Consider the following 25,685-nt stretch of genomic DNA (forward strand, 5'->3'; position numbering starts at 1 on the left):
TGATGCCGGCACTTACCTCTTTGCTCTCATCCTTGTTTTCCTTAGGGAAGGAAACAGAAAAGGCCAAGGAGCGCTGTGACAAAGCCACAATGAAACTTCATATGCTGCATAACCAGTACGTGCTGGCCCTGAAGGGGGCGCAGCTCCACCAGAGCCAGTATTACGACACCACACTTCCTCTGCTGCTGGACTCCGTGCAAAAGATGCAAGAAGAAATGATAAAAGCACTGTAAGATCCATTTCCTGCCTATCATATGGTCCCTTCACAGCCGACTCAGCATTCTCCACATGAGCTTCGGAAGCCTCCTTACTGCTGAGACCACTGGGCACCTCAGAGCCCTCGACTTCCCTTGTTGTTCCTTCAGCTGTGCTTAGTACCTAGGATACTGAGGGATGGAGCTCTATACATCTGCGTTTATTACTGACTGCCACCCCAGTTAGCGATACATTGTGTTCAGTGAATGCCTGCCCCCATTAGAAAACCAAGTGTCACACAAGAAACCTGTGTTGAAAAACAAAACAAAACAGGAAACAAACAAAAGATACAAACTTGTTTCTATTAGAATAGTGAGGAGTAGAAAATTATCACTCCTGCCTGGCCTTTTGGGCATACAGATCACATATTTAAATTGCTGCATAATTACTTAACCCCTTCCTGCCCTGACGTATGAAATAAGGCGGCGGTGCATGGAACCTCCAAATACAGACACTGTATCCTCTGCTTACTGCTCTAGGTGCTCTGGGTTTGCGTCTCTCTCTTTTTTTTTTTGGTTCTTTTTTTCGGAGCTGGGGACCGAACCCAGGGCCTTGCGCTTCCTAGGCAAGCGCTCTACCACTGAGCTAAATCCCCAACCCCTGCGTGTCTTAATAGAACATTAAAGTGTGCAATTTTGCTTTGCGTTTCAGAAAAGGCATATTTGACGAGTATAGCGAGATAACCAGCCTTGTCACAGAGGAGATAGTGAATGTCCACAAGGAAATTCAAATGTCTGTTGACCAGATAGATCCTAGCACTGAGTATAATGACTTCATCGACGTCCACAGGTATGCTGTCTTCCTTCCTTCTCAACTCTTTGTAAATACATTGTCTTTTATAGTAGAGTATTTAACAAGCAAAATATTCTTATTAGAGCTGAGTTTATTTTATGAGTTTATTTTCATTTATTTGTCAAAGACTGTTTTAAACTTGATAACTAATTTATAAAACTATATTTAAGATTTTTCTAATTGATATGCCATTGTTTAAATCCATATTTAACCTATGAAATTGTATTTTCTTAGCACTTACACAATAAATGAGCTTGCATGTGTCTTAAGTTTTCTGAGTCATCAATGAGTGTCTCTTGCATGCATCTTATTTTATACTTTAGAACAATCGTGACAGGGATAAAATGACTAAGGTGTATGTATACTCTCCAGATGGAGAGACCAAGGTGCAGGCTCAGTGACTGGATCTTTCGTGCCTAGGGTTCCCCTAAGTTATCCTGCTGTGCTTACTCTGTTAGCCTAACTTTGAGTAATAGTGAGTATCCTGCCTTTGCTGTGCACTGAGATAGATTATGACAGTATACTACTATTGATTAGAAATATTTGGCATTCTTTACTAGAACAACAGCTGCTAAGGAGCAAGAAATCGAATTTGATACTTCCTTATTAGAAGAAAATGAAAATCTTCAGGCAAACGAGATCATGTGGAATAACTTAACAGCAGACAGTTTGCAAGTAATGTGAGTACTCAGGAAATCCTAGCAGTGTAAGCGAGTGTTGTCGTTCGCTATGGTGACCGTACTACCTCAGCTTTAAGTTCTTCACCTGTTGCAAGTAATACAAAGTAACTTTTGTAGCTTGGTGCATTTCCTGTGTCTATGTGTGTCTAGTATGTTTGTTTGTATGTGCCATATGCTGCGTATGTGTGTGTCTAGTATGTTTGTTTGTATGTGCCGTATGCTGTGTCTGTGTGTGTGTCTTGCATGTTTGTTTGTGTGTGCCGTATGCTGTGTCTGTGTGTGTGTCTTGCATGTTTGTTTGTGTGTGCCGTATGCTGTGTCTGTGTGTGTGTCTGGTATGTTTGTTTGTGTGTGCCGTATGCTGTGTCTGTGTGTGTGTCTGGTATGTTTGTTTGTGTGTGCCGTATGCTGTGTCTGTGTGTGTGTCTTGCATGTTTGTTTGTGTGTGCCGTATGCTGTGTCTGTGTGTGTGCCGTATGCTGTGTCTGTGTGTGTGTCTTGCATGTTTGTTTGTGTGTGCCGTATGCTGTGTCTGTGTGTGTGTCTGGTATGTTTGTTTGTGTGTGCCGTATGCTGTGTCTGTGTGGTGTGGGGTTCATTCCCATGCAGAGGCAGAGCAGGCCCTTGCGTGTGCTCCTTTAATGCTCTCATCCCTCCGTCCTGAGGTAGAGTCTCTCAAGGAACTGGAAGTTCACTGATGAGGCAGGCTGGCTGTCAGCTCTGGGAATCCACGCACCTCTGCTCTCATGCTGGGAATATAGGGTGTGCTGTCCTGTCGGCTTTTCCATGTACGTGCTGTGATGGCGCTCAGGCCCACGTGCTCACACAGCCAGTGCGCTTGCTTTTAGCCACTGAGCCAGCTCAGCCCCTAGTATTTGGAAATATATTACGTTTCTCTGACATTATCATTAATTTCAAAAATAGGATTTTTTTCTGTGATGTTACATTAATTTTTCCATTGGTTGCCGGTATATGAGAACAATATTTCTCCTTTTAAATTTCCATATATACTTTTATTTGTGTCTTACTGCCAGTACTTAGTGGCGGGCGAAGCGGTTTGGAATGTGGACCTGAGCTGGAGCGGCAGAGTCATGGCTGTCACAGCACTTAGCCTACAGTTGTGCTCGTGACTGAGTTCTTTCCTCTTGAAGCAGCACCTGCTCTCTTCTAAATGTTCAAATCAGCTTCGTTGTTGTTTTTGTATATAAACTTTGTGGGTTTTGAGAGATCCTAGCTTTGTTTTAGTCCTCTTCAAACACTAAAGGCAATGACAAGTGTTATGTGACTTGTGAAAGCACAGTAAGGTCCTGCCCAGGTTATCTACGATCTTGTTCAGGGATTAGAACATTTGTAGATAAGCAGTATATGTGTTATCCTTGTGTTGGAGTTGAAGGTAGAATGTATTTATTCATTTCTTGTCAGTATTGGGCATGGTATATTATTTACTCGTTCAGTTTTTTCCTTTAATGACTCAGACAAAAGTCCTTATGAATATAATTAATCTTATTCAGAAATACTACAGGTGCAGGTAATCTATTAGGGGAGGAGTACAGGATTAGTTCTTAGAAAGGGGTTGAAATATCTAAAGGGGGCCATAGAACTGAAGGAACTAACGCATGCTCTTCCAAACACCTATTTGTGATGAAGCCTCATGAAACACAGAGGCTGATTACTCTTGAGGGAGCTGAAGGCATGGGGTCCTCTCCATCAGGGATGAGGGAGCTGAAGGCATGGGGTCCTCTGCATCAGGGATGAGGGAGCTGAAGGCATGGGGTCCTCTGTGTCAGGGATGAGGGAGCTGAAGGCATGGCGTCCCCTGTGTTAGAGAAGCTTTTCTCACAGCAGCTTGGCTGTTCCACAGGATGTTCTTGTCCTCTATCTGGGTCTCTGCTTCAGTCTTAGTCACCTATAAACTCGCAGTTCTTATCTGGGCTGATTTTTGTCCTCCAGGGACATTTGACAGCTGGGAGCAGTAGGCAGGGACGTAGCTAAGCCTCTGTCATGCCAAGGACAGCCTCTTAGGAGACAGAATTTCTGGCAACAGTTTCAGTAGTGTCGAGGTTGAGAACTGCACTGCGAGTGAAGGAGAGTGCTGACTGCGAGACGAGTGGTAGAAGTTACCGTGGCACGGCATCCACTTCTGAATTCACATGCTGCATGCTAGCACGGCATCCATGACTCCAAGGGTTGTTATCACTTCCTTTTCCCAAGTACCTTATTTATTCATCGAAGTCTTTTATGGTATATTTAAAGTTATGTGATTAATATCCTCAAGTCAGCAGTAAAATTGATAATTTATTTTAATGAATAACAAATAAAATGAAAATATAAATGCTGAATATAATGTGGTAATTTTAAAAATAACTACCTGTTAAGCACTTGTGAGCAGAGATTTTGTGGCCAGATACTTTGTTTTATTGGTTTTCAGAGTATAATTAGAATCATTATCTCAACAAATCACCAGTGACCCTCCTTATACCCAAAGAATTAAAGATAATAAATCTGCGATAATGTGGTAGGTTTAACTGCCTATATCTTTGTTATTTAAAACTTTATCTACATTTCACTGAGCATTATTTATTCAGGATATGAGTTGAAGATAGACACACGCGTGATTGCGTAGGTGTGTGCATGGATTTTACAGCGCTGAGGGGCAAAGTGAGGGCTCGTGTATTGTAGGCAAGACTTCTACCACTCTTCTAGTTTGCTTTCTGTAGCTGTGACAGATACCCTGACTGACAGCCACTTTGAGTAAGGGAGGATTTGTTTAGTGTACTAAGTACATGTTATGACTCATCATTGAGGGAAGTCGAGGCAGGAGCTTAAAAGCAGTTCTGCTCACTCACTCATATGGCATTACCTCTGACCAGAGAGGGAAGACACAGTTGTTTGTAGCAAATTAGATTAGAAATGATTTCCAAACAGTTCGAATATTCATGTACCTATCCACAAGTAATTCTGGATGCCAACAGTATGGGAAGACATGTATTTCTTTGATGATAGTTTCTAATCTTTAGTGAAGTCTCCTTCGTACTCCAGCACCTATCAATATGCCATACTAAAATCCTACAAGACTGTGTAAAATGCTAAATCTCGTGATCTAAAGCAAGACCTAATCCCAAGACTTTGTGTTTTCCAATACATTTTAAGGAGAAATTAGAATCAGTTTAGCTTTTATAATGGAACATAAGTATATTCTCTTCGCCGAGTGATGGTAATTCTCTGTGGAGAAAGGGAGTTGTTTTTGATCTTGTAGAGTACAGTTAGCAATCTATTTATAGAACGTGAGAATCAAATCCATTTTGCTGCCTGTCTTTTCAGCCTATAAACTAAGAATGACATTTATATTTTAAAATGTTGACAATATCGAAAGCATCATCTCTTGCGCATGTAAATATCACGTGAGACTTGTCATCTTTGCGTGATTTCACAGCAGCAGTCAGGTCATTATGCTGTGACAGCCAGCATTGGTGGCCTCTGCTGCTTGTCACTACGCAATCACAGTACCATTTTTGACTGCCACACATACTACTGTGTTATAGCATCTCGCTTTGGTTATCAGTTCACGCCTGCTGTGTCAAAGAAGAGAAAATGGATTTCAGGTGACTGACTTAGGTCCTGTGGACGATTGCGCTAATGATGTAGATGGCAGAATATTACGTCAGCTCTCTAGTTGGAAGCAACTAAAATGTCAGGCTGTGTTCCAGAAATACCTTTGAAGTGCTGGCTTGAGACTTTGGGGGTGTAGAAGATTTTGAAGGCAGATGTTGGGAGGACCGTTTCAGGAAACACGCTTTTAAAAGAACTAGATGGATGTGTTGGCTTGGAAGTAGATTAGGTTGGGTTTGATTGAAAGTATTCTTCAGAAGCTTCTAACTGCTCGGTTAACTAGGAACCAAATTGTGACCACCAGTGGACATGAAAAAGTAGACAGAAAGACGTCCACAAGGTCTCAACCTGACAGAAGAACTACAGAAAACTGAGGGAGCCTGGGAGCAGGAGGGAGGAGCAGGAGGCAGGAGCAGGAGGGAGGAGCAGGGGGTGCTCCTCCTCAGGGACGAGCACACCCATTGTTTGTCCAGTGCCAAGTAACATTCAATGGACGGAGTAGCTTATGTTTAGGCATATAATGTACACATGTCACTCTGCCACCCAGCTATGCATTAGTCCAACTAGACAGTGTTCAAGACTTACCTGTATGAAAAGATTCACAGCTCCAAACATCTGCTGTAGGGAACTTGTTAGAAGTCACATGGTGATGTCCTTTAGCATCAACTAGCACCATTTTATTTTTAAGAGCATTCTTGGACACAATTGTTAGGAAAGTATAAATGACCAATCAAATTATTTTATTTTTTACTTTTTACTTTCTTACATTAAATTTCAATACTATTATTTTAATTGTGACTCTGGATTCTTTTTTTTTTTTCCAGAAGGGAAGAAAGTTGTGCTGACTTAAATAGCATTTTCTAATACTACTTTAAATGTAATTGCAGCATCATAGGATTTTATGGAGGACTTTTGATGTCATGGCACAAATCTTTTACTTCATTTTTGAGATTATAATATCATTACATTTCTCTTCCCATTCATTACTGAGACCCAGGATTCGAACCCCTGTATCACCAGAAAAATGCAATCAATGCTTACAGATGTTAAAAACTTATGCACTTACAAGATAATGCACGTGAAAGTCAGGATTTTTTTCTTTTTGTAATCATTCCTATTACTACCTTCCAAGAATAATTCACAAAAAGTTTTATATATTATCTCAGAATATATAAATGTATTTTAAGTTATTTTGATATGAGTTAAGATTATATTTAGATATTCTTTTTCTTTTTTTTTTTTTTTTTCGGAGCTGGGGACCGAACCCAGGGCCTTGCGCTTGCTAGGCAAGCGCTCTACCACTGAGCTAAATCCCCAACCCCTAGATATTCTTTTTAAAAGATTGTTTATTTTTATTTTATGTGCATTGATGATTTGCTTATACATATGTCTGTGTGAGGTGTTGGATCCCCTCAAGCTAGAGTTTTCGACAGTTGTGAGCTGCTGTATGGGTCTGGGAATTGAACCTAGGTCCTTTACAAGAGCAGCCAGTGCTCTTAACTGTTGAGCTGTTTCTCTAGACTAGCCACTTAATACACATGAAATATGCTTTAAGTCGAAATAGAATGACATCACATTCCCCTTTCCTTTCCTCCTTCCAGCTCCTCCCTGCTACCTTCCGTTGAACCCCTACATAATATAATAGCTTCTTTTTCTTTATTATTGTTATATATGTTCATATGGTGACAGCAGATGGTTTTCTAAGGTCCGTGACCTCAGTTTGCTAGGGTTCTAGTACCAGCCATTGTTTTTCTCATGTTAGGTGGAATTTAAGCCCAACTGGACAGCTTTGATGCCACCCACATATGATTGTACCTCTTGCACTTCATGCATTTCTTGCTGTGCAGGTCATTGTCCTGGATCACAAGTGTTTCATCTTGTCGAGATTGCTTTCTGCCCATGGCAGCTTGCATAGTATGTTCTGGAACTATGGAAGCTAGCCTGCAGGAATAGGGCTTTCTGGTCAGATCCAGCTCTCACTGTCTGAGTCCTGTGCCTTAGTGTATGGTGTCTTCATCAGTACATGCCCGCTCTCACCCCAGGAAGGCCAATGGAGCACTACCCTGATAGCCTCTTGTTGGAGAAGTCACTTGGACTACACTAACCAACCATGAGAAAGGAGGTTTTCCCTACCAGGTAGTGCGTCTCTGTGGGTCTCCTGCTCTTGTGTAGATTGTTTTCAACTCAAGAGGCTTAACTCATTTTAAGATTGAAGTGTGTGTATGTGTAATTACTTCTATGTGTTGTGCATAATGGTAAGTAAATATAAAATAATACGATCTTTGAGACTGTTATTAAACAACCTCGGTGTTATTTGGCCCTCACCTGACCTTTTCCTTCTGTGTTGACTTCCCTCACTCTCCCAGTTGGAGTCCCCTCCTTCTTATTCTCTTTCACTGAGGTCCTGCTCTTTGCCTCCCTTCCCTCCACCTGTGGTCCCTTTGTACTGGACTGGCTTCTGTGGTTACTCCATGTCATATACTCACATCCGGGGATTTGGAGCTAGGAACATGTACTGTTTGTCTGTCTTTGTCACTCAGTATAACCTTTTCTAGACTCTGTTGACGTACACATTTCATTTTTCATTATAGCTGGATAGTATTCCTGTGTGTGTGTGTGTGTGTGTGTGTGTGTGTGTGTGTGTGTGTGTGTGTGTGTGTGAAATCGAATTTGCATTATCCACGTGTTGGTTGTTTTCATCTCCCGGCTTTTGCGTGTAGCAGCTGTGAACATTGTGAACAAGTATGTCTGTAGTGTGATGCCAAGTCCTTTGGGCATAGGCCAAGGAGTGGTATAGCTGGGTCATGGGGTAGCTTCCTGTTGGGCTTTCGGAGGCTTTCCCTGTGATTTGCAGAGTGGCTGTACTAGTTTGCGTTCCACCAAAGGTGAGGGAGGGTTCTGACGCCTTTGCTCTCAGCTGTTTTGTCGTTCCTAGCTGTTCTGATTGGGCTGACGTGAAGTCTCAAAGGTGCTTCAATTCACAGTTCCCTAATTGCTGTGAATAATGGATACTTTTTAGGTATTTTTAGCCACTTTTATTTCTTTTATTAATCACTCTCTTTTTAGAGCTACTGATTGTTTTTAAAGTTTTTGTTTGTTTGTTTGTTTTTAAAACTGGGTCACTTATTTCCTTAATTGTGATTTTGAGTTCTCTGTATATTCTGGATGTTGCGTGTTGCTGGCAAAGACTCTCTTCCTTAGCTTCGCAGAGGCATTTGAGTTTATGAGGTCCCGCTGGCCAGTTGCTGCCCGTAACTCCTTGGCCAGTGGATTAGCATTTAGGAAGTCCTTTGCTGCGCCGGTGTCTTGTTGGATGCACCACAAGCTTAGTGTTTTAGGTTAGGTTCTCGGTCCTCGTGAACCTAACTTCTGTGCAGAGTGGTAAACACGGGTTGAATTCTATTCCTCTGCACATGGACGGTCAGTTTTCCCAGAGCCTTTTGTTGCAGATGCTGCATTTCCTCCAGTGCATTTTTTTTGTGTGCCTTTTTCATCAGATGGCTGTAGTTACAAGTTCTCATTTTTGGCATTTCTGTTCTACTCTATTGGTCTGCACGGCTGTTTTTATGTCAGTACTGTGTTGTTTTTATTACTATAGATCTATAATACATCTGAAGTCTGGAATGGAAACCCCCAGGGTTCTTCACTTTTGCCCAGAATTGCTTTGGTATCGTGCGTCTTCTCAGCTGCCATATTGATTTTCAGATTCCTTTCTCTGTCTGTGAGGAAAGCTGTGTGTTTACATTGCGATTGCATTTAACCTGTAAATTGCTTTTGGTAGGGCGTTCGCTTTCACAAAACACTGACCCTGAGCGTGAGCTGCCCTTCCAATTGCTGCTCTTCCTCAATGTCTTACTGAGAGGTCGGAACGTTTCCCATGGCGGTCTTTCTTCTCTGTGTCCAGGTTTATTTTAAGGTGCTGTGGCTGGGGATGCTGCTGTACATTGGAATGCTCCCATGGCCTTAGGAAAGTTGCTGTTGACACACAGAAAAGCTTTTGATGGTTTATTTGTTTTTAAGTTTATTTTGTACCTGTCACTTTGCTGAAGTTGTTGATTATTTCTAGACTTTTTTTGATGTAATTTTTCTGGATCTCTTAAGTATAATATCATATCATCCCTGCAATAGGGATAATTCTTCTCTTTCTTTCCTTTTGTATCCCTTTAATTTCCTTCTCTCCAGCACCTGCTTCAAGTGCCACTTTGGGAAGAAGTGGGTAAGTGGCCATCTTGGCTTCACTTTGGTAGTTTGGAGAAACTGAAGTCATCCACTGTGCTTAGGTTCTCCATGTGAATAGGTTACAGATTTTAAAAGTACCCTCTTAGAACGTTCGGAATCCTTTGGGTCTGTTGCAATGTTTCCCTGTTCATTTCGGATTCTTTCATTGATTCCCTGCCTTCTCTTCCTTGTTTTTATTTTATTAAGCTCTGCTTTGATTTTTACAGTTTTCGCTGTCCACTGGGCTTAGGTTTTTCCACATTCTGATTTGCAGCATAGAGTCACTCATTTGTGCTCCTCTAACCTATTAATTCGGACACCGAGATGCAGACCTCCCCTTAGATCTGCTTCTCATGTGTCCCAGGGGCTGTTTTATTCTGCTTTTATTTCCATTTAGTTTCAGGAATATTTTTGCTTTTCTTTTGATCTGTTTCTTCATTTAGTGATGAGTTGTTTAATCTCCATGATTTGTATACTCACTAGAGATTTGTTTGATGTTGATTTTAAGTTTTATTGGAGAATGGTTGAATGTGATACATGGACTTATTTCAGGTTTTTTTTGTGTTTGTTAAGGTTTGATTTGTGTTTTAACATGGGTTTATTACAGAGAAACTATCACACACTGCTAAGTGGAATGTATATCTTTATGGCATTCAGGTGGAATAGTATGTAGGTGTCTGTTAGGTATGTGGGTATCCATTTGATTTAAGATGCCATTGAATTCTGAACTTTCTATTTTTAAGATCCCATCTAAGAGAGAAAGTGGGAGTATTGAATTGCTATTATTGGGTTTGTGTTAATCTGTGCACTTAATTCCATTAGTATGATTTTTTATGAAATTGTATATGTCAAAGTTTATGCGCATGAGTGTAGTATTGTCATGTTTTCCTGATTAATTGATCCAGTGATTAGAACGAGTTGCCTTCTCTGTTTCCTGACTAGTTACAGTGTGAAGTCTAGTTTGTCAGATATTAGAATGACAGTGCATGCTTTCTTCTTGATCTCATCTGCCTTCTTTGCACTTTAAGGTCGTGCCGGATGGTTTCTAATTTTAATGTGTTGTTGACTGTATGTGGTAGCTATTGTATGAAACCTGTGGAAGTAATTTGTAATTTTGTTGCTTTGTTTTATAGCCTAAAATATGAGCTATTTTGGAAAAGTTATATATAGAAAACGTTCCCTATGCTAATGGAAAGAATGTACAATCTGCAGCTGTTGGATAGAATATTTTGTATATATTTGTTCAGTTCATTTGAAAATAATATAATGTAATTCCGTTTCTGTTTATTTTGGTCTCAATGAGCTATCTGTTGATGAAAAATGCTATTTAAGGAGCCATTATCACTTATTGAAGCCCAGGTTTCCTTTTATACTCTTTATGTAGGGTTTGTTTTATAAAATTGTGTGCCCAGATTTTCAGTGCATATATATTCATAATTGCTGTATTATCCTGCAGATTGTTTCCTTTGTAAATATATAGTGGTATTCTTTTTCTCCTCTGATCAGTTTGGGCTTAAATGTAATGTTTCTCGTATACAAGTGTAGTCTTTTTGCTGAGGATTCTGTGTGCTGGCTACATCATTTTCTCACTTTTAGTCCCTATATGTCTTTGTTGATAGGGTGAGTTTCTCATATGCAGCCAACTTGTGGTTCTTGCCTCATAATCCAGTTAGCTACTCCCCTGCCTTTTAATAGAGGAATCGGGGCCATTGTTTTTAGGATTATTAGCTAAAGGTAATACATGAGTCCCTCTTGACTTCCGGTGTTCTTTGTGGCTGTTTGGAACAGTCCATGTTCATTAGCTTTTATATTAGCAATCTTTCAGTTTTCATGGTTTTCTGAATTATGTAGCTACTGTATAATGCTGTTTTACTAGTGATGAATTCTTCCAATTTATGCTTATCTTGGAAAGTCTTTCTCCTTAGTTCTGTGGATTCTCTTGGCTGGCAGGTTATTTTCTTTTGGGGTTTGAAGTTCTTCATTGCACGTGTTCCTTCCTGGTGTTTAGAATCTCCTGAGAAGCTTACTACTATGATACTGGATCTGTGACTGGATTACTGGTGCTTCTTTTCTTCTTTTTATAACTTTTCCTGTCCTTGCATTGTTGTGTTCTTTACACCTTGACTGTCACATGCTCAGGAGAGGTTCATTGCCTAGTCATGTCTAGTGGAGGTTCTGAATGGCTCTTGCACAGGGATGTCTGTGTTTGAAGATTTGGGAAATTTTCCAATATTGTTTCACTGAATAGGTTTTCTTTTCATTTTTTTAAATTAATTTTTGAAAATCTCATGTTTGTATACAATGTATCTTGATCATGTCAGGCCCTCACCTTCCTTTTACCCTCTTGGATGAGCCTATCACATTATATTATTATTAATATTAAAAATACTTATTATCTTCTACATTTGTGTGTATAGATTCTAGAGATCAAAATGCGAGTCCTCAGGTATCCTGACCTCTTGAGCCCTCCTGCCGCCCCGTTCTGTGTACCTAGCTCTCTTGTCTTGTTTCTGTTATCTGAGTGTAGCAAGCACTGTGTCTTCAAGCCTGAGCAATCTGTCGTGACTTGATTCAGTGTACAGGTGAAGAGCATATGAGATTGTTATTTCTCTGAGCTTTTAGTTTCCAGTATGTCAGAGCTGTTCCTTTCAGTCCTTCATATCTTATGTAGTCGTCCTTAATTCAGTCAGCCGTTTATTTGTATCCTCTTTAAACTCCTCAGTCATTTTTAAAGTCAGGCTTTCGAATTCTTTGTCTAACATAAAGTGCACTTAGATATTTTTGGAGTCATCGACTAGGAAATTACAGACTTTGGGGGACTTATGTTGACCTGTTTTTCATGTTTTTTGTTTTTCTATGACTAGATTTATACATCTGTAGGGAAGTATAAATGTAAAGAATGCCTCTTATACTTTTCAATGTTTTTATTAGCATATATTATAATATTTATAAGTTTATTAGCATGCATCACAGTGGTGATATTTCATCATATATGAATATAATGTTGCAGAGAGCGGCCTAGAGAGATTGCAGTCTGGCCAGTTCTTCACTAGGCAGCAGTGTGTGTTCGGAAGGGCTGTGGGAACTCTCCACGTTAAATCCCTCACGGGTGCTATTTCTCTGATTATTTTTCTCTGCTGTTGCTTACACTCCATTTCTAGGAACAGGACTCCAGGCTCCCTCTAGTTGTGCCTCCTTGGGCTTGACTGTCAGCGGCAATCATTGTAGCCTTCATCTCTAGTATGCAGGAAGATTTAGCTGGGATTAGGCCATGGGTAGAGTCGCATACAGTTTTCTCAACTAGGACGGTGTGTGGCTCAGTGGCAGAGCACGCCCCAGAGTCTGAGGTGCTGGCCTCCGTCTCTGGTGATTTCCAGAGAGTAGAAAACAACCACAGTGGTGCGTAGGTTCACATCTGGTCTAGAAATAGCATATGAGCCAATTAGGGACAACCACTGCACTACCATTGAGAATGGACAAGGAAGGGGCCAAAGCAACACAGATTCTAAAATTTCCAATGTTAATAAAGCAAGGTGTGAAGTGGAAGAAGGAAACTGTGTCAATAATGGAAGATATGTCAAGGGTAAGGAAAACCAATAAAATAAAGAAAATTACATGAAAGCAGGAAAAGACTGAACAAAATGAACGTGTGTGAGAAGCTTTTGTTGTCAAGGGACTTGAACCAGAAGCTTCTAGATCAGTTAGTGACTGGAAACCAGTGGGCGTTGGATGGGGGTCGGCACAGCAGCCTTCTGTGGTGAGTTCTGGGGGAGGTCTAAGGGTGTGCTGTTGCAGTAGGGCTGTGTGTTCTCTCACCCCACAGGCCTGTTGTACCACATCTCCATCATCTAGAGAGTGGGCTAGGCGGAGGCACTCAGTCCTGAGACTCTACGTTGAGTATCAGAGGCATGGCAGATGTCTAAGATACGGTGTATTCCTGAATGCCTGGAGGAGGAGGGGAGGAAGAAAGGCCACTGATTTCCATCCTGGGTGGGCTGATGCAGGGATGGGGAGAGAATGGGCATGTAGCACCTTCTTGCCTTGGCGTCCACACTCAGACACATCCAACCAAGCTCAAGCACACAGTTACTGTCCCTCCTTTTGAGGACATCAGACTACTGTTCCCGCCAAGGGTCTCACTCCTTGTTGTTTACACCTTTTATGACAGAATCTCTCTACCATTTTACTGCTGTGACTCGTGGCATCTCCCACCTTGTCCCCGCCACAATGGCAGAGTGGCTCCAGGAGCTCTGACTTTCGATTGTCCTAAGTTTGGTTCCTAAGGTTAGAGCCTTTCCCAGTGGCACCTCATTGAGAGAAGGTGCGCTGTGCAGAAGGCTTCTTCTACAATGCTCTCCTGTCACACTGGACTCACTGAGACAGCTTAGATTCTTGACTGCCTTTAAGTCTTGTGGGAAATGCGGGTTTCCACGGTGTTGCTTGTAAGGGTTTGGGTTCTCTTAACTTCCTCTGCTGGGCGTCTCTGGTGGGGACTGGGGAATGCTTTGTACTTCTGAACTTCCTTCTTTGTGACGCTTGGACACTGCATCTCTTCTCTCCTTGAAATACGATGTCTTCATTCCTGCCCAGATGCCGTTCACTCGGTCACTTGAGGGGTGCTCTTCCACCATTTGACCTGCAACTCTCTGTTTTTCCTTGATGAACCTTGCTTGTTTTTTTGTTCCTACTTTTATAATAGATTCCCTTCTAAGAGGTTTTCCACAGTAATAGGGCTTTTGCTTATAATTTGTACTGTAAAATTTTTTACTTTTAACTTTGTCTCTTTTACATTACACAAAACTAAATTCTGTAGAGTGCGGTAATTCGATGTTTCCTTTGTATCCTCTGAACTTCGTGTTGTTACTAGAGGGGTCTTGGCTGTCCTATGGCACGAAGTCTAGGTTCTTTGTGTTGTCACCAATGAACTAGAAAAGACATGGAGGAGGAGCTCTATTAAAAGTGAGAGTGGTGCCTGGTGCACATACCACACGATAAGAGCCATGTGGAGCAGTCTCGGGACTCAGGCGTCGGAGTTCGCTCTAAGAGCTCTGGTTTATGTTTGCAACCCATTGAGATGCTGATCAACCCTTTAGCAGGAGCTGCCTAAGGCATCTGCATGGCACATACTCACATTACAGATCATAACAGTAGCATAATTACAGTTTTGAAGTAGCAGTGGAAATAATGTTATGGTCAGGGTCACCACCTGAGGAACTGAATTAAAGGGTTGCAGCATTAGGAAGGTTGAGAACCAGTGCCCTGCAAGGAAGTGTCTGACCTGGATTTACCACAGGAGGCTAGGTAGTCATTGTCACCTTCCCGGGAAGGGGCAGACACTGCTTTCTCAGAGATGGCATTCCCCTTTGCCAGCCCTTCCTACTCAAACCTCCTTCATCTCCTTCATTGTCTTGCTTTGAAAGTAGGAAGATAATTTTAATATGATGTAATAGGTGTGTGCATGTGTGTGTGTGTGTGTGTGTGTGTGTGTGTGTGTGTGTTTATGGGAGAAATATTTCCAATAAGGACTGAGACTGTTTCATATAGCCTTTATATTAATTTTGTATGTTAAATTATCTTTGAATGTAATACAAAGAGTTAATCTCAGTATAATGTCTGAGGACAGAAGTAGCTTATCATCAGTTTAAACTGCCAAAGTAGTGGGTCTCACTTTCTTTTATTTAAATAAGTGTGATCTTTATCATAGAAGGTTGACACAAAGAGGAAATAAGGTAATATATGCAGAATGCATTGACCAACACTTAGCCTACTAAACTAAAGTTAACTTAGAGTACATATAAGGCATTACTTCTGTTTTCTCGACAAACTGTGCTAATGAAGCAGTTGTGATTCGGGGCCAGAGTTACAGATGAGAAAGCAGACAGTGTGAGCTGAAGCGTTTTCCAAGTCTTAGATGAACGGGCTAAGCCAGATGTAAATGCATGTTTATCTGCAAGCAGTGTGGTCTTTTCACAGAGCTCACTTCTTCCTAGGACATAACTGGTACCCCTTTGTGTCATCTTCTCATCTTCCCTGGAATCTTAACTTTTTCCCATTTTAAGAGGATTGGCGCTGTGTGTTTTTGCAAACCTTTAATCCTCAAGAGGCAGGCAGATGACTGAGATTGAGGCAAGTCTGTTCTACAGAGTGCGTTCTAGGACAGCCAGGGCTACACAGAGAAACCCTGTCTGCAAACAAACAAAGTAGGAATAAGGACTAAGAGTATGGACAAATACTTCCCAAGAGCACTGGCTTCCCCTGCCTAAAGCTTACAGCCTTTATTGGTACTGTGTACCTCACCCTACTCCACGGACTCCTGTATTACAAATGGTCTGTTTAGTTTCCTGGAATAATGGGATGTTTTCCATGTCATCCCATAGAAAGCCACACTTGTGTTTAGCATTTGAAACATGGCTAATGCAAGCAAGGAACTGAAATTTTACCGTAGAGTAGATACTGGCGGCTCTATGTTCTTTGGGTGCGCGCAAGTCAGCACCCTTCATGCATGAATTGATAATGGTCACCTTCTTTCAGGCTGAAGACTTTAGCAGAAGAGCTCACACAGACCCAGCAGATGCTTTTACACAAGGAGGCGGCGGTCCTGGAGCTAGAGAAGAGGATTGAGGAATCTTCTGAGACCTGCGCAAAGAAGTCTGAGTGAGTAACCGAGAAGCCTGAGAGAGAGAGAGAGAGCATAGCTTAGTGACCCACATCCACAGGAGTGCCTGCTGCATGCTAGTGTGGGCTTGGCTCTTCCAGAAATGGAAGTTTTCATGTTTAAACAATGGAAGCTCATAGGACTCTGGAAAACTCTCTCTGTAAAATGTGATGTCTAGCTAGACACAAGCTAGAGTCATCTGGAAATGTAATCAAACCCTTTCTTCCCCAAGTTGAATCAGTTCATGGTATTTCCTCACAGCATTAGACACCTTAGATGGATATGGTCTAGAAATATTGTCCTGTATTTCTAGATATAATGCCCTGACTACATGCCTTAATGTTTTAACAGTTTGAACTATTTCACAAAGAATCCTTTGTTAAAAACTGCCTTTGTTACCCAACATCTAGTTTTTAAATGAGACTTACTTTAAATCCATTTGTAAAAAGGGGGCAGAGAAGTATCTAGAAATTGGTTGATGTATTAAAAGGCAATCAATTAAACTAATTAGATCACACCAATCAGCTTTGCATATGAATCAGCTGCAGAGTTACTTGGCAATCTTTGCTTTCCTGGCATTTGTGTTGCTGATTCCTAACTTGACAATATCTTCCTGGGCCTTCAGATTTTACTTGTCCTAGTACATTTCTGTTGTCGTCGTCGTCATCGTCGTTGTTGTTGTTAGATGTGTGCACTTGCTCATGCATTCAGGTACAAGATTGTGTGTGTGTGTGTGTGTGTGTGTGTGTGTGTGTGTGTTTGTGTGTAGGGCAGAGTCCAGTGTCCCCTGTCTTCCTCAGTGGCTCTCCACCTTAGTTTTAGAGGCAGGACTCTTATTGGCTAGGACCTGATTTAACTAGACGGGGTAGCTAACAAACCTCAGGGATCCTCTTGTCTCCCTAGCAGTGGGGTTACAGGTATTTGTATGCCTGGCTTTAGAGTTTTACTTTTTTAACTTTAATTTATTCTTTAGTAATCATCCGGGTGAATGCAATGTGTTTAGATCATACTAACACTTGTTGCCTCTTCTCTGACTCCTTCCCACCACCTCAGGCCCTCTTGACTTCCTGTCTTTTCTCATTCTCCTCCTCTTCTTCCTCCTCCTCCTCCTCTCCTCTTCCTCTTCCTCTTCCTCTTATTCTCCCCCTCCCACCCACTCCCTCATAGCGCCTATATACACATAGGTGGAGGACACCACTCTGTGGAACACTGACAACCTACCACACTGCTGATGCCAGTCGACTTGCCTTTCCTCAGAGGCCATCAGTTGCCAGGATTTCCTTCTCTGTGCTGGCCTGTTGGATGGCTGGCTCTTGTGTTGTCAGGAGTGTCTAAAGCACACTGCTTTGCAGCAGTCTTTCCTCACCTCTGGCTCTCAACAGTGTTCTGGAAGCCTTGAGGAGGGAAGTGGGACTTACAGTCCCATAGGACTGAGCATTCCATACTCATGTTCTCTGCACTTTGGTCGCCAGTCCCTGAGTTAACCACCACCCACTGCGCACAGAGCCTTCCTTGGTGAGGAGGGAGAGGCGCCCTTCTCTAACCACTCGCATTTAGAAGGCATTCAGTTCTGGGCCTATTTAGCCAACTCAGTCCCAGCGCCTATGACCTTCTCAGCCACCGGTTCACAGTCTCAATGACGGTGCCAGGCATGAGCTTCATTCTGGAGGATAGGTCTTAAGTGCGATCAGAAACTTAACCACCCCACAGCATTCATGCTACTGTTGCACACATGGGTGCCTCTTGTCAGGCTGGTCATTATTAAAGTTTGTAAGGTCACAGTCTGTGCCACAATGTTGCTAGCTTCTCTCCCCGACACCCTGTATTATATTGCACTTTGAAGGCCAGGCAGCAGGAAGGAAGCTGCATTTCCCCACGGTCCATGATCAAAATATGCGGCATCGTTAGCAATAAAGTCATATTATCAAGTTTCAGTGGGCCACCAAGGGCAGGGGCAATGACCTGTTTCTGTGAGTGCTGGGGTTAAGTTCAGGACCTCATGCTTTGGTATAAGAAACTACAAGTTGAGACATCTTCCTAACCCTGTTCCCTCTCTCTGTCTTTCCCTTTCTGCCTCCCCCCCCCCCCTTTCCCCCTCGCTCCACCCCCATCAGACTCCTTCACTGAACCCTTAGCCCATTACTTAGTTATTTTGGATATTGGAGTTCATTGGCTGACCAGTCAACTCCAGGAGCCCTGGCTCCCTGTCCCGCATGTAACTCTCTTTGGGTGCTTGGGATTGGAACGCGGGTTCTGATGTTTTCATGAATGGTACTTTAACAGCTGTGTCCTCTACTCATCCTGTGCACTAGGTTTTTACTGATAGTTGGTAGTGATGACTGGAAGTTACAACGTACATGTGGGCATGCTTTCTCTAGTCCTGACTACAGTGCATGCATGGGTTTCTTGTTCTCACACTCAAGGCCTGCTTTGGTTTTCAAGGCTCTCTGGGGTTGGTGATGTGTTAGATCTCTCTCATCTACACTTGCCATAACTTCTCAAATATTCTCTACTCCTGTCAACTTTCTGATCTCACTTTATTATAGTTAGCAGATGAACTTCTGTGTCACAGAAAAATCTAAAGCCTTGAATGGCTTTGTCCATATTTTGGGGAACTAGATACCTGAATTTCCTCACATTTCCCCTCACAGCCAACCCTAGTGCCCTTTACAGGAGAACGTAATTACTCCAAGCCTGCTTCTCAGGGACTTTTAACGGCCTGCCATCACTTCCCCAGAAAGTTTGTATGTTCTCTTACTTTTTCCTCCCAACTGGGTTCTTATGCTCATGTTTTAAGCATTGACTCCAAAACCACCAGTGTCCTGTCCCCTACCCCTGTCCCAGCCCTTGATCCTGCCCCCCCCCCAGCCCCACCCCGCTGCCCATCTTTGAGGTGCTGGGTTGGGTGCGGTGCTCAGGGCTGCCTCCCGCACTGCTGTATGGTCGCTCAGCTGCTCAATTCCTCTTTTTTCTCCGCATTTCCTTCCGCTCACTCTCCGCCTTCTCGTCTCTGAGTCTGAGCTCATCCTAGTAGTACTTCTCAGTCATTTCCTGAATCATCTCGTCAGGTCACTTCCCGTGTAGGTAGCCTTTGCCCATTACCATAGAAGTAGGAATCTCAAAGATTATCAGGGGCCTGTATTTGGCAGCTGTCTCTCTGCGCCTCTTGTAATCGCATCTGACAGGTTTTCTTTGCTGGGTTTCATCTTTCCTGGTTGACGCTCCTCCGATTCTGGTTTTTCTTTGAAAATTTCACCACCTTGATTTCTCGGTGCTTCCTCACGCGTGCCTGAGGGTGTGTACCGTTAATGGCCCCAGAGTCTGGCTGCTCTGTAGAGCTGGGACGTTTGGCTGACCACAGCGGGCTCTAGCTGCTCAGCAGGGGGAGGTACTGGTAAATGCCGGCCCTGGAGCTCAGGCCCCCCAGGCAGGACACTCTGGGACAGAGATCCCCTTAGGGAGGGGTGGAGCTAGCCTCGGACTTCCGCTTCCTGCGGAAGCCTTAGAAGGGTTAGCACGGCCGGGTTTTCAGGGGTGAGTCCTAGTGAACCCCATCATGTAGCCTTTGTTACCCTAAGTGACATCGTTATTGTTAGCCTCAGGGTATAATATGAAAATTAAAATGTGAAGTCTGCTTACGTGACTAAACAGTTGCTGCTAACTCTTACTGATTCAGAAGTTGGTGGCTTGAACTTTGCCTTCATGTTTATGTCTTTTGCTAAACAAATGTTCTAAATAGGGCTTCATGATGACACATTTATATTTTTCCTTAATATTTCCTAGGCTTGTCATTAGATTCTACTTCCTATCTATCTATCTGTCTGTCTGTCTGTCTGTCTATCTATCTATCTATCTATCTATCTATCTATCTGTCTGTCTGTCTGTCTGTCTATCTCTCCATCCATCTATCTACTCATCCATCCATATATCAAAATCTATCATTTATATGTAGATATGTCTACCTTTGTATCTAAATACATATATGTAATGATGATAATTTTTGCTCAGTTTGAAACATGAACTATAATTATGTTAAGGCCAGCTGTGGTCCTAAGTGTCCAGCCAGTGCCACATGATGAGTCTCTGTTGCTTTAAGGAAGCATCTTCGTTTCTGTAATATTTTATTACTTTCATTGTCTTTGTTACTTGAAAGTAATAAAATGATAAAATTACATTTATTCAAAACTACTAGAACCTTTTTTTGTATGTTCTTATTTTTAAATTACTTCTAAATAAATGAATCCTAATGGACTTTTACTTAATAGAATTATTTGCTTTATTAATATATGGTAGGGCCTTAAGTTAAATCTTTGGATTTAGATTGTGCCTCTAAATTGCTAATATTTACAGCTTCTGAAGGAAAATTGAAAAAGCGTATCCCCAGATTCGTAGGAACTAGGCTTGGCTGGTATGAAAGCGTGCACTTTATAGTTTTCGGTAGTTAATACTAGGACGTTTCTGAGATTCTTACTGTTGTTTTACCTCTTCTACAGCAATGCCATTGTGTTTGGTTAGTGCTGGCCCGACCCTGGCGTGTCCTGGTGTGTCGTCAGTGAGATCTTAATGGTGAAAGCCTGTTCTTCCTTTGCAAATGGTTACCAGTGGCAGCGGATAGCATCTTAGTTATGGAAGAGCCCTTGTCTTCCCCCTCTCTTCGGGGAATCCCCTTCTCCCTTGAATCTGTCTAGGCTCTGTGTCTGCTATCACAGTCTTATGAGTTTGTTCCTAAAAATACAGTTAACGGTTTTTGTTTGACTATTTGGTTAACATTTACTTTTGTAACAGTTACCCTTTATATATAATTTTATATTCCATTATTGCAAAGTTTATTTTCTTGTTCTGGACAGTTAACCTTTTTTGCTATTTTCTATGTGTTTTTCTGTTAGCCTTTATGTAAGACTATTGGTAACAGCTCTTTTAGAGTATTATTTTTAAGTATATCAAATACTTACCTACATGTGATAATGATCACCTTATGTGATCATTCTTTAAATGATCTTCTAGATGTATGTGGGAATATATTATGACATCCCAGCTGATATGTTCAGAATCATTTCTCGTGTTCTTGTCAAAGCCCTTGTGATTCTGTGGTATTTTGCTTTTGGTGTGTGTTAGAAAGGACCCCCTCCCCCCAATGGAGCTTAAAATGTGTGAGTAGATAGAATCTTCTCCAGAGTCTCCTGAATTTTTTCTCACAAAAATGATTGTCTTAAAAATTAACATTCTCTGAATGGATTTTCTGAGAAATGGAAGTGCCAATTTTTTGCAAAAAAAAAAAAAAAAAAAAAAGCAATTATCAACTAATACACAAGCCAGCATGAATTTACCAAGAAATCTGTACAGATTTTAAAAATAGGTCACAGATTACAGAGTGCTGATGACATACATGGTAATTATCACTTATTAAATTCTGATGTTTGGAGCAATCTGTCTTCTGGACATTTCTAGGTCTTCTACAGTGCTCTTAATCATAAGTTCTGTGCTCACTCCCACCCCAGCTTTACATCTTTCTCTGAAATTCCTGAACTACTATTGAGGGGACCACATTCTTACCCTGGTCACTGGAATTGTGCCCTGCTCAGTTACAGCAGAACTGAGTTCTCAAAACATCCCTCGTCGGTAGACATAGAAGGCAGCAGGTGCCTTTGGTCAGTCTTCTCTGTGTTGATTCAGGCTGTGATCTGATCCTGTTCAGAATGTTACCTCACCATCTAATGCTGGAGTGTCCTTCATTTGAGTCTGTTCTTTCTTATCTACCACAGCTCAGCACAGTGCATGGTACACTTCCTTTTGAAATAGTAGTACTACATACACATGGTAGAGACATTCTCGCCAGCACTGGTTTTCTCTCTGGTGGCCTTGCTATGGGAAAAGTAGTTTGGAATCCTATGGTGGGGAGCCTCAAGGGCCAACTCTTTGAAGAAGAGCTGGGAAACTCTGCTGTCTCCATGTTGGTCATAATAGAAAGATTTCTAGACGTACACTCACACCATCATGGTCAGGTCTGAGTCCTGTTAGTTATTCCTGTTTAAAACAGATCTCATAATGTACACATAGTTCAGTGTGTATACATTAAGGCTATCACCTAATTTTATTATTTTACCCCAGGAACATACCAATACCTTATTTAAGGAATTCTTGAGATGTTAATGTATTATTTTGTCATTTTTTTTTTCCAATCAGTTCAGGGCATATTCCTAACCCTAACTCCTGCTGTGGTAGATAGTTTATGTATAAAAGAAAGTGAGCGCTATAGACCATGATTTACATGAAAGTGTCTTGAGTGACTTCTTTTCATTTTATTAATTCAAGTATCCCGTATTCATTGTTATTAAAATCTGTTTTCATTATGATTCTGAGGAAGTGCTGTAGAGGAAAATGAAAACTTACCAAAGCAGAATCTACCCAGACACATGGACACATGATACACAGATACAGATGCACACACAGATACACACACAGATACACACACAGACACATGAGACACAGGTACAAACACATACACAGATGCACACACAAACACATGGACACATGATACACATATACAGATGCACACACAGACACATGGATGCATGATACACAGATACAGACACGTACACAGATGTACACACAGATGCATGGACACATGATACACATATACAGATGCACACACAGACACATGGACTCATGATACACAGATACAGACACATACACAGATGTACACACAGATGCATGGACACATAATACACATATACAGATGCACACACAGACACATGGACTCATGATACACAGATACAGACACATACACAGATGTACACACAGATGCATGGACACATGATACACATATACAGATGCACACACAGACACATGGACTCATGATACACAGATACAGATACACACACACACACATGTAACACAGACACATATAATAGACACACACAGATATACACATACACAGACTTTTTCATTAATGGTTTTACTTCTTGTTGAGGTGAAATAATGTATATTCATTTTTTTCTATTGTAGCATTGTGCTTCTTCTGGGCCAAAAGCAGGCACTTGAAGAGCTGAAACAGTCAGTCCAGCAATTGCGATGCACTGAGGCAAAGTGCGCAGCACAGAAAGAATTGCTGGAGCAAAAAGTACAGGAAAATGATGGGAAAGAGCCACCTCCTGTGGTGAATTACGAAGAAGATGCGCGGTCAGTCACATCTATGGTAAGCCAGGGAGCCGGCAGGCGCAAGCGTCTGGGTAATAAGTGAGCGTGAAACTAATCCTGGTTCGCTGTAACAAACTATTACTCTTGTTAACATGCAGGTCCTATTAAGCTTATTTGTAAATGCAGAATAGACTTACCTGTCAGTCACCTCAGGTCACCTGGAGGGCACTTCAGCAGCCACCCATAGAGTCAGAAGACAAAAAGCTCTTCTCTTGCCTTCAAAACTGAAAGGACAGACTGAAGTTGTTTTTATCCCTGGGAGACAGCAGGAAGGTAGGGTATCGTTTAAAGATAGAAATAAGAATAAGGCAAAAGCTCTTCACTGTTTCTTAAGAACCATGACATTTGTTTGCCTTAGGTTGATGGTGTTTATTTTTTCATAGTATAAAGTCTGATTTAGCTTAAATTTTTTTGATCCTTAATTTGTTCGGATTTATAACTTAAAATTTAACTGAATTTTAGTTTTGTTACCTGCCTGATGTTTAGTATATATCAGTAAATCTATCTGTCATCTGTCTGTCTGCCTATGTATCTACTAGCTATCCATCATCCACCCACCCACCCATCCATCCACCCATCCATCCACCCATCCATCCACCCATCCATCCATCCACCCATCCACCCATCCACTCATCCACCCATCCACTCACCCATCCACCCATCCACCCATCCACTCACCCGTCCACCCATCCACCCATCAATCCATCCATCCGCCCATCCATCCACCCACCCACCCATCCACCCATCCATCCATCCATCCATCCATCCACCCACCCATCCACTCATCCACCCACCCACCCATCCATCCACCCATCCATCCACCCATCCATCCACCCATCCATCCATCCACCCATCCACCCATCCACTCACCCATCCACCCATCCACTCACCCGTCCACCCATCCACCCATCCACCCATCCATCCACCCACCCACCCATCCACCCATCCATCCATCCATCCATCCATCCATCCACCCACCCATCCACTCATCCACCCACCCACCCATCCATCCACCCATCCATCCACCCATCCATCCACCCATCCATCCATCCACCCATCCACCCATCCACTCACCCATCCACCCATCCACTCACCCGTCCACCCATCCACCCATCAATCCATCCACCCACCCATCCACCCATCCATCCACCCATCCATCCACCCACCCATCCACTCATCCACCCACCCACCCATCCATCCACCCATCCATCCACCCATCCATCCACCCATCCATCCATCCACCCATCCACTCACCCATCCACCCATCCACTCACCCGTCCACCCATCCACCCATCCACCCATCCATCCACCCACCCACCCATCCACCCATCCATCCATCCATCCATCCATCCATCCATCCATCCATCCACCCACCCATCCACCCATCCATCCACCCACCCACCCATCCACCCATCAATCCACCCATCCATCCATCCACCCATCCATCCATCCATCCATCCATCCATCCATCCATCCATCCACTCACCCACCCATCCACCCATCCATCCACCCACCCACCCTCTGTGTACTTCATGTACCTGTCATTTGTGTTGGTTATTATTACTAAGTAGCAGTTTTGCTCCCTGGGACATTGGTAGAGTCTCTGGATATCCTAGATCTAGTACATAGAATGGCTCTTTATCTCACCAGTGAAATCTATTCAGGCAAAAATATAAGAAGTGCAGTGCTTAAAAATCCTGAGGGAGGGATGCTTTTCTGTTTTCTCTGGGCAGCTCAATGTACTCCATAGATGGAAGTATTATAATTGAAGAATTTATAGTTGACATTTTAATAATTTTCAATTTATGTACATGTAAATAATCAATATGTTGTATATTATATTATAAATATATTCTATAAATAATATAATAAATATGTATTAAAATAAAAATAGTATATTAAATAAATCCAAATGTCCTCATAGCCATATTTAGACCTGTAATAACATAGAAATGAATATGAAGTACTTGAATATTATAATCATAGCTGTTTTTGTATTAATTGCATTTTGCTGACACATCACTTTGCAAATTGTGCTTCATTCTCCAGTAGCAGCTGCCTGTCAGGAATCTGAGCACATACAGCAAAGGCCTGTGGGTCTCTCTCCTCTGTTTTATGCTTCTTGATTTCTATTGGACATGCATATTCTTTCAGAGCAGTTCCCATTATTTTTTTCACTTGGCTTTTAAAAACCTTGTATTTTTCCTTTGATTATGGTCCGTAATATTTATTTACCTGCATGTCAGTGTGGAATTGGAGCTTAATTCTCAGTGGTTTAC

General features: G+C 42.1%; 1 protein-coding gene across 25 annotated transcripts in view; it reads left to right on the forward strand.

Annotated features, from left to right (window-relative positions):
* Positions 1-25,685, forward strand: part of Fer (FER tyrosine kinase) — a 306,999-nt gene that overhangs the window by 68,524 nt on the left and 212,790 nt on the right. For 12 of the 25 annotated variants that reach the window (XR_005488882.2, XR_005488884.2, XR_005488886.2 and 9 more), the window contains 5 exons: positions 46-229; positions 907-1,044; positions 1,608-1,727; positions 16,086-16,208; positions 23,215-23,404. Coding sequence is in view for 11 of the 25 variants with exons in the window: in XM_039083433.2 (XP_038939361.1) it covers positions 46-229; positions 907-1,044; positions 1,608-1,727; positions 16,086-16,208; positions 23,215-23,404 (755 nt within the window). In the remaining 14 variants the exon portion in view is untranslated. 25 annotated transcript variants of the gene reach the window in all.

The sequence above is a fragment of the Rattus norvegicus genome, chromosome 9 (assembly GCF_036323735.1).
Source record: "Rattus norvegicus strain BN/NHsdMcwi chromosome 9, GRCr8, whole genome shotgun sequence".
Taxonomy (NCBI): Eukaryota; Metazoa; Chordata; class Mammalia; order Rodentia; family Muridae; genus Rattus; species Rattus norvegicus.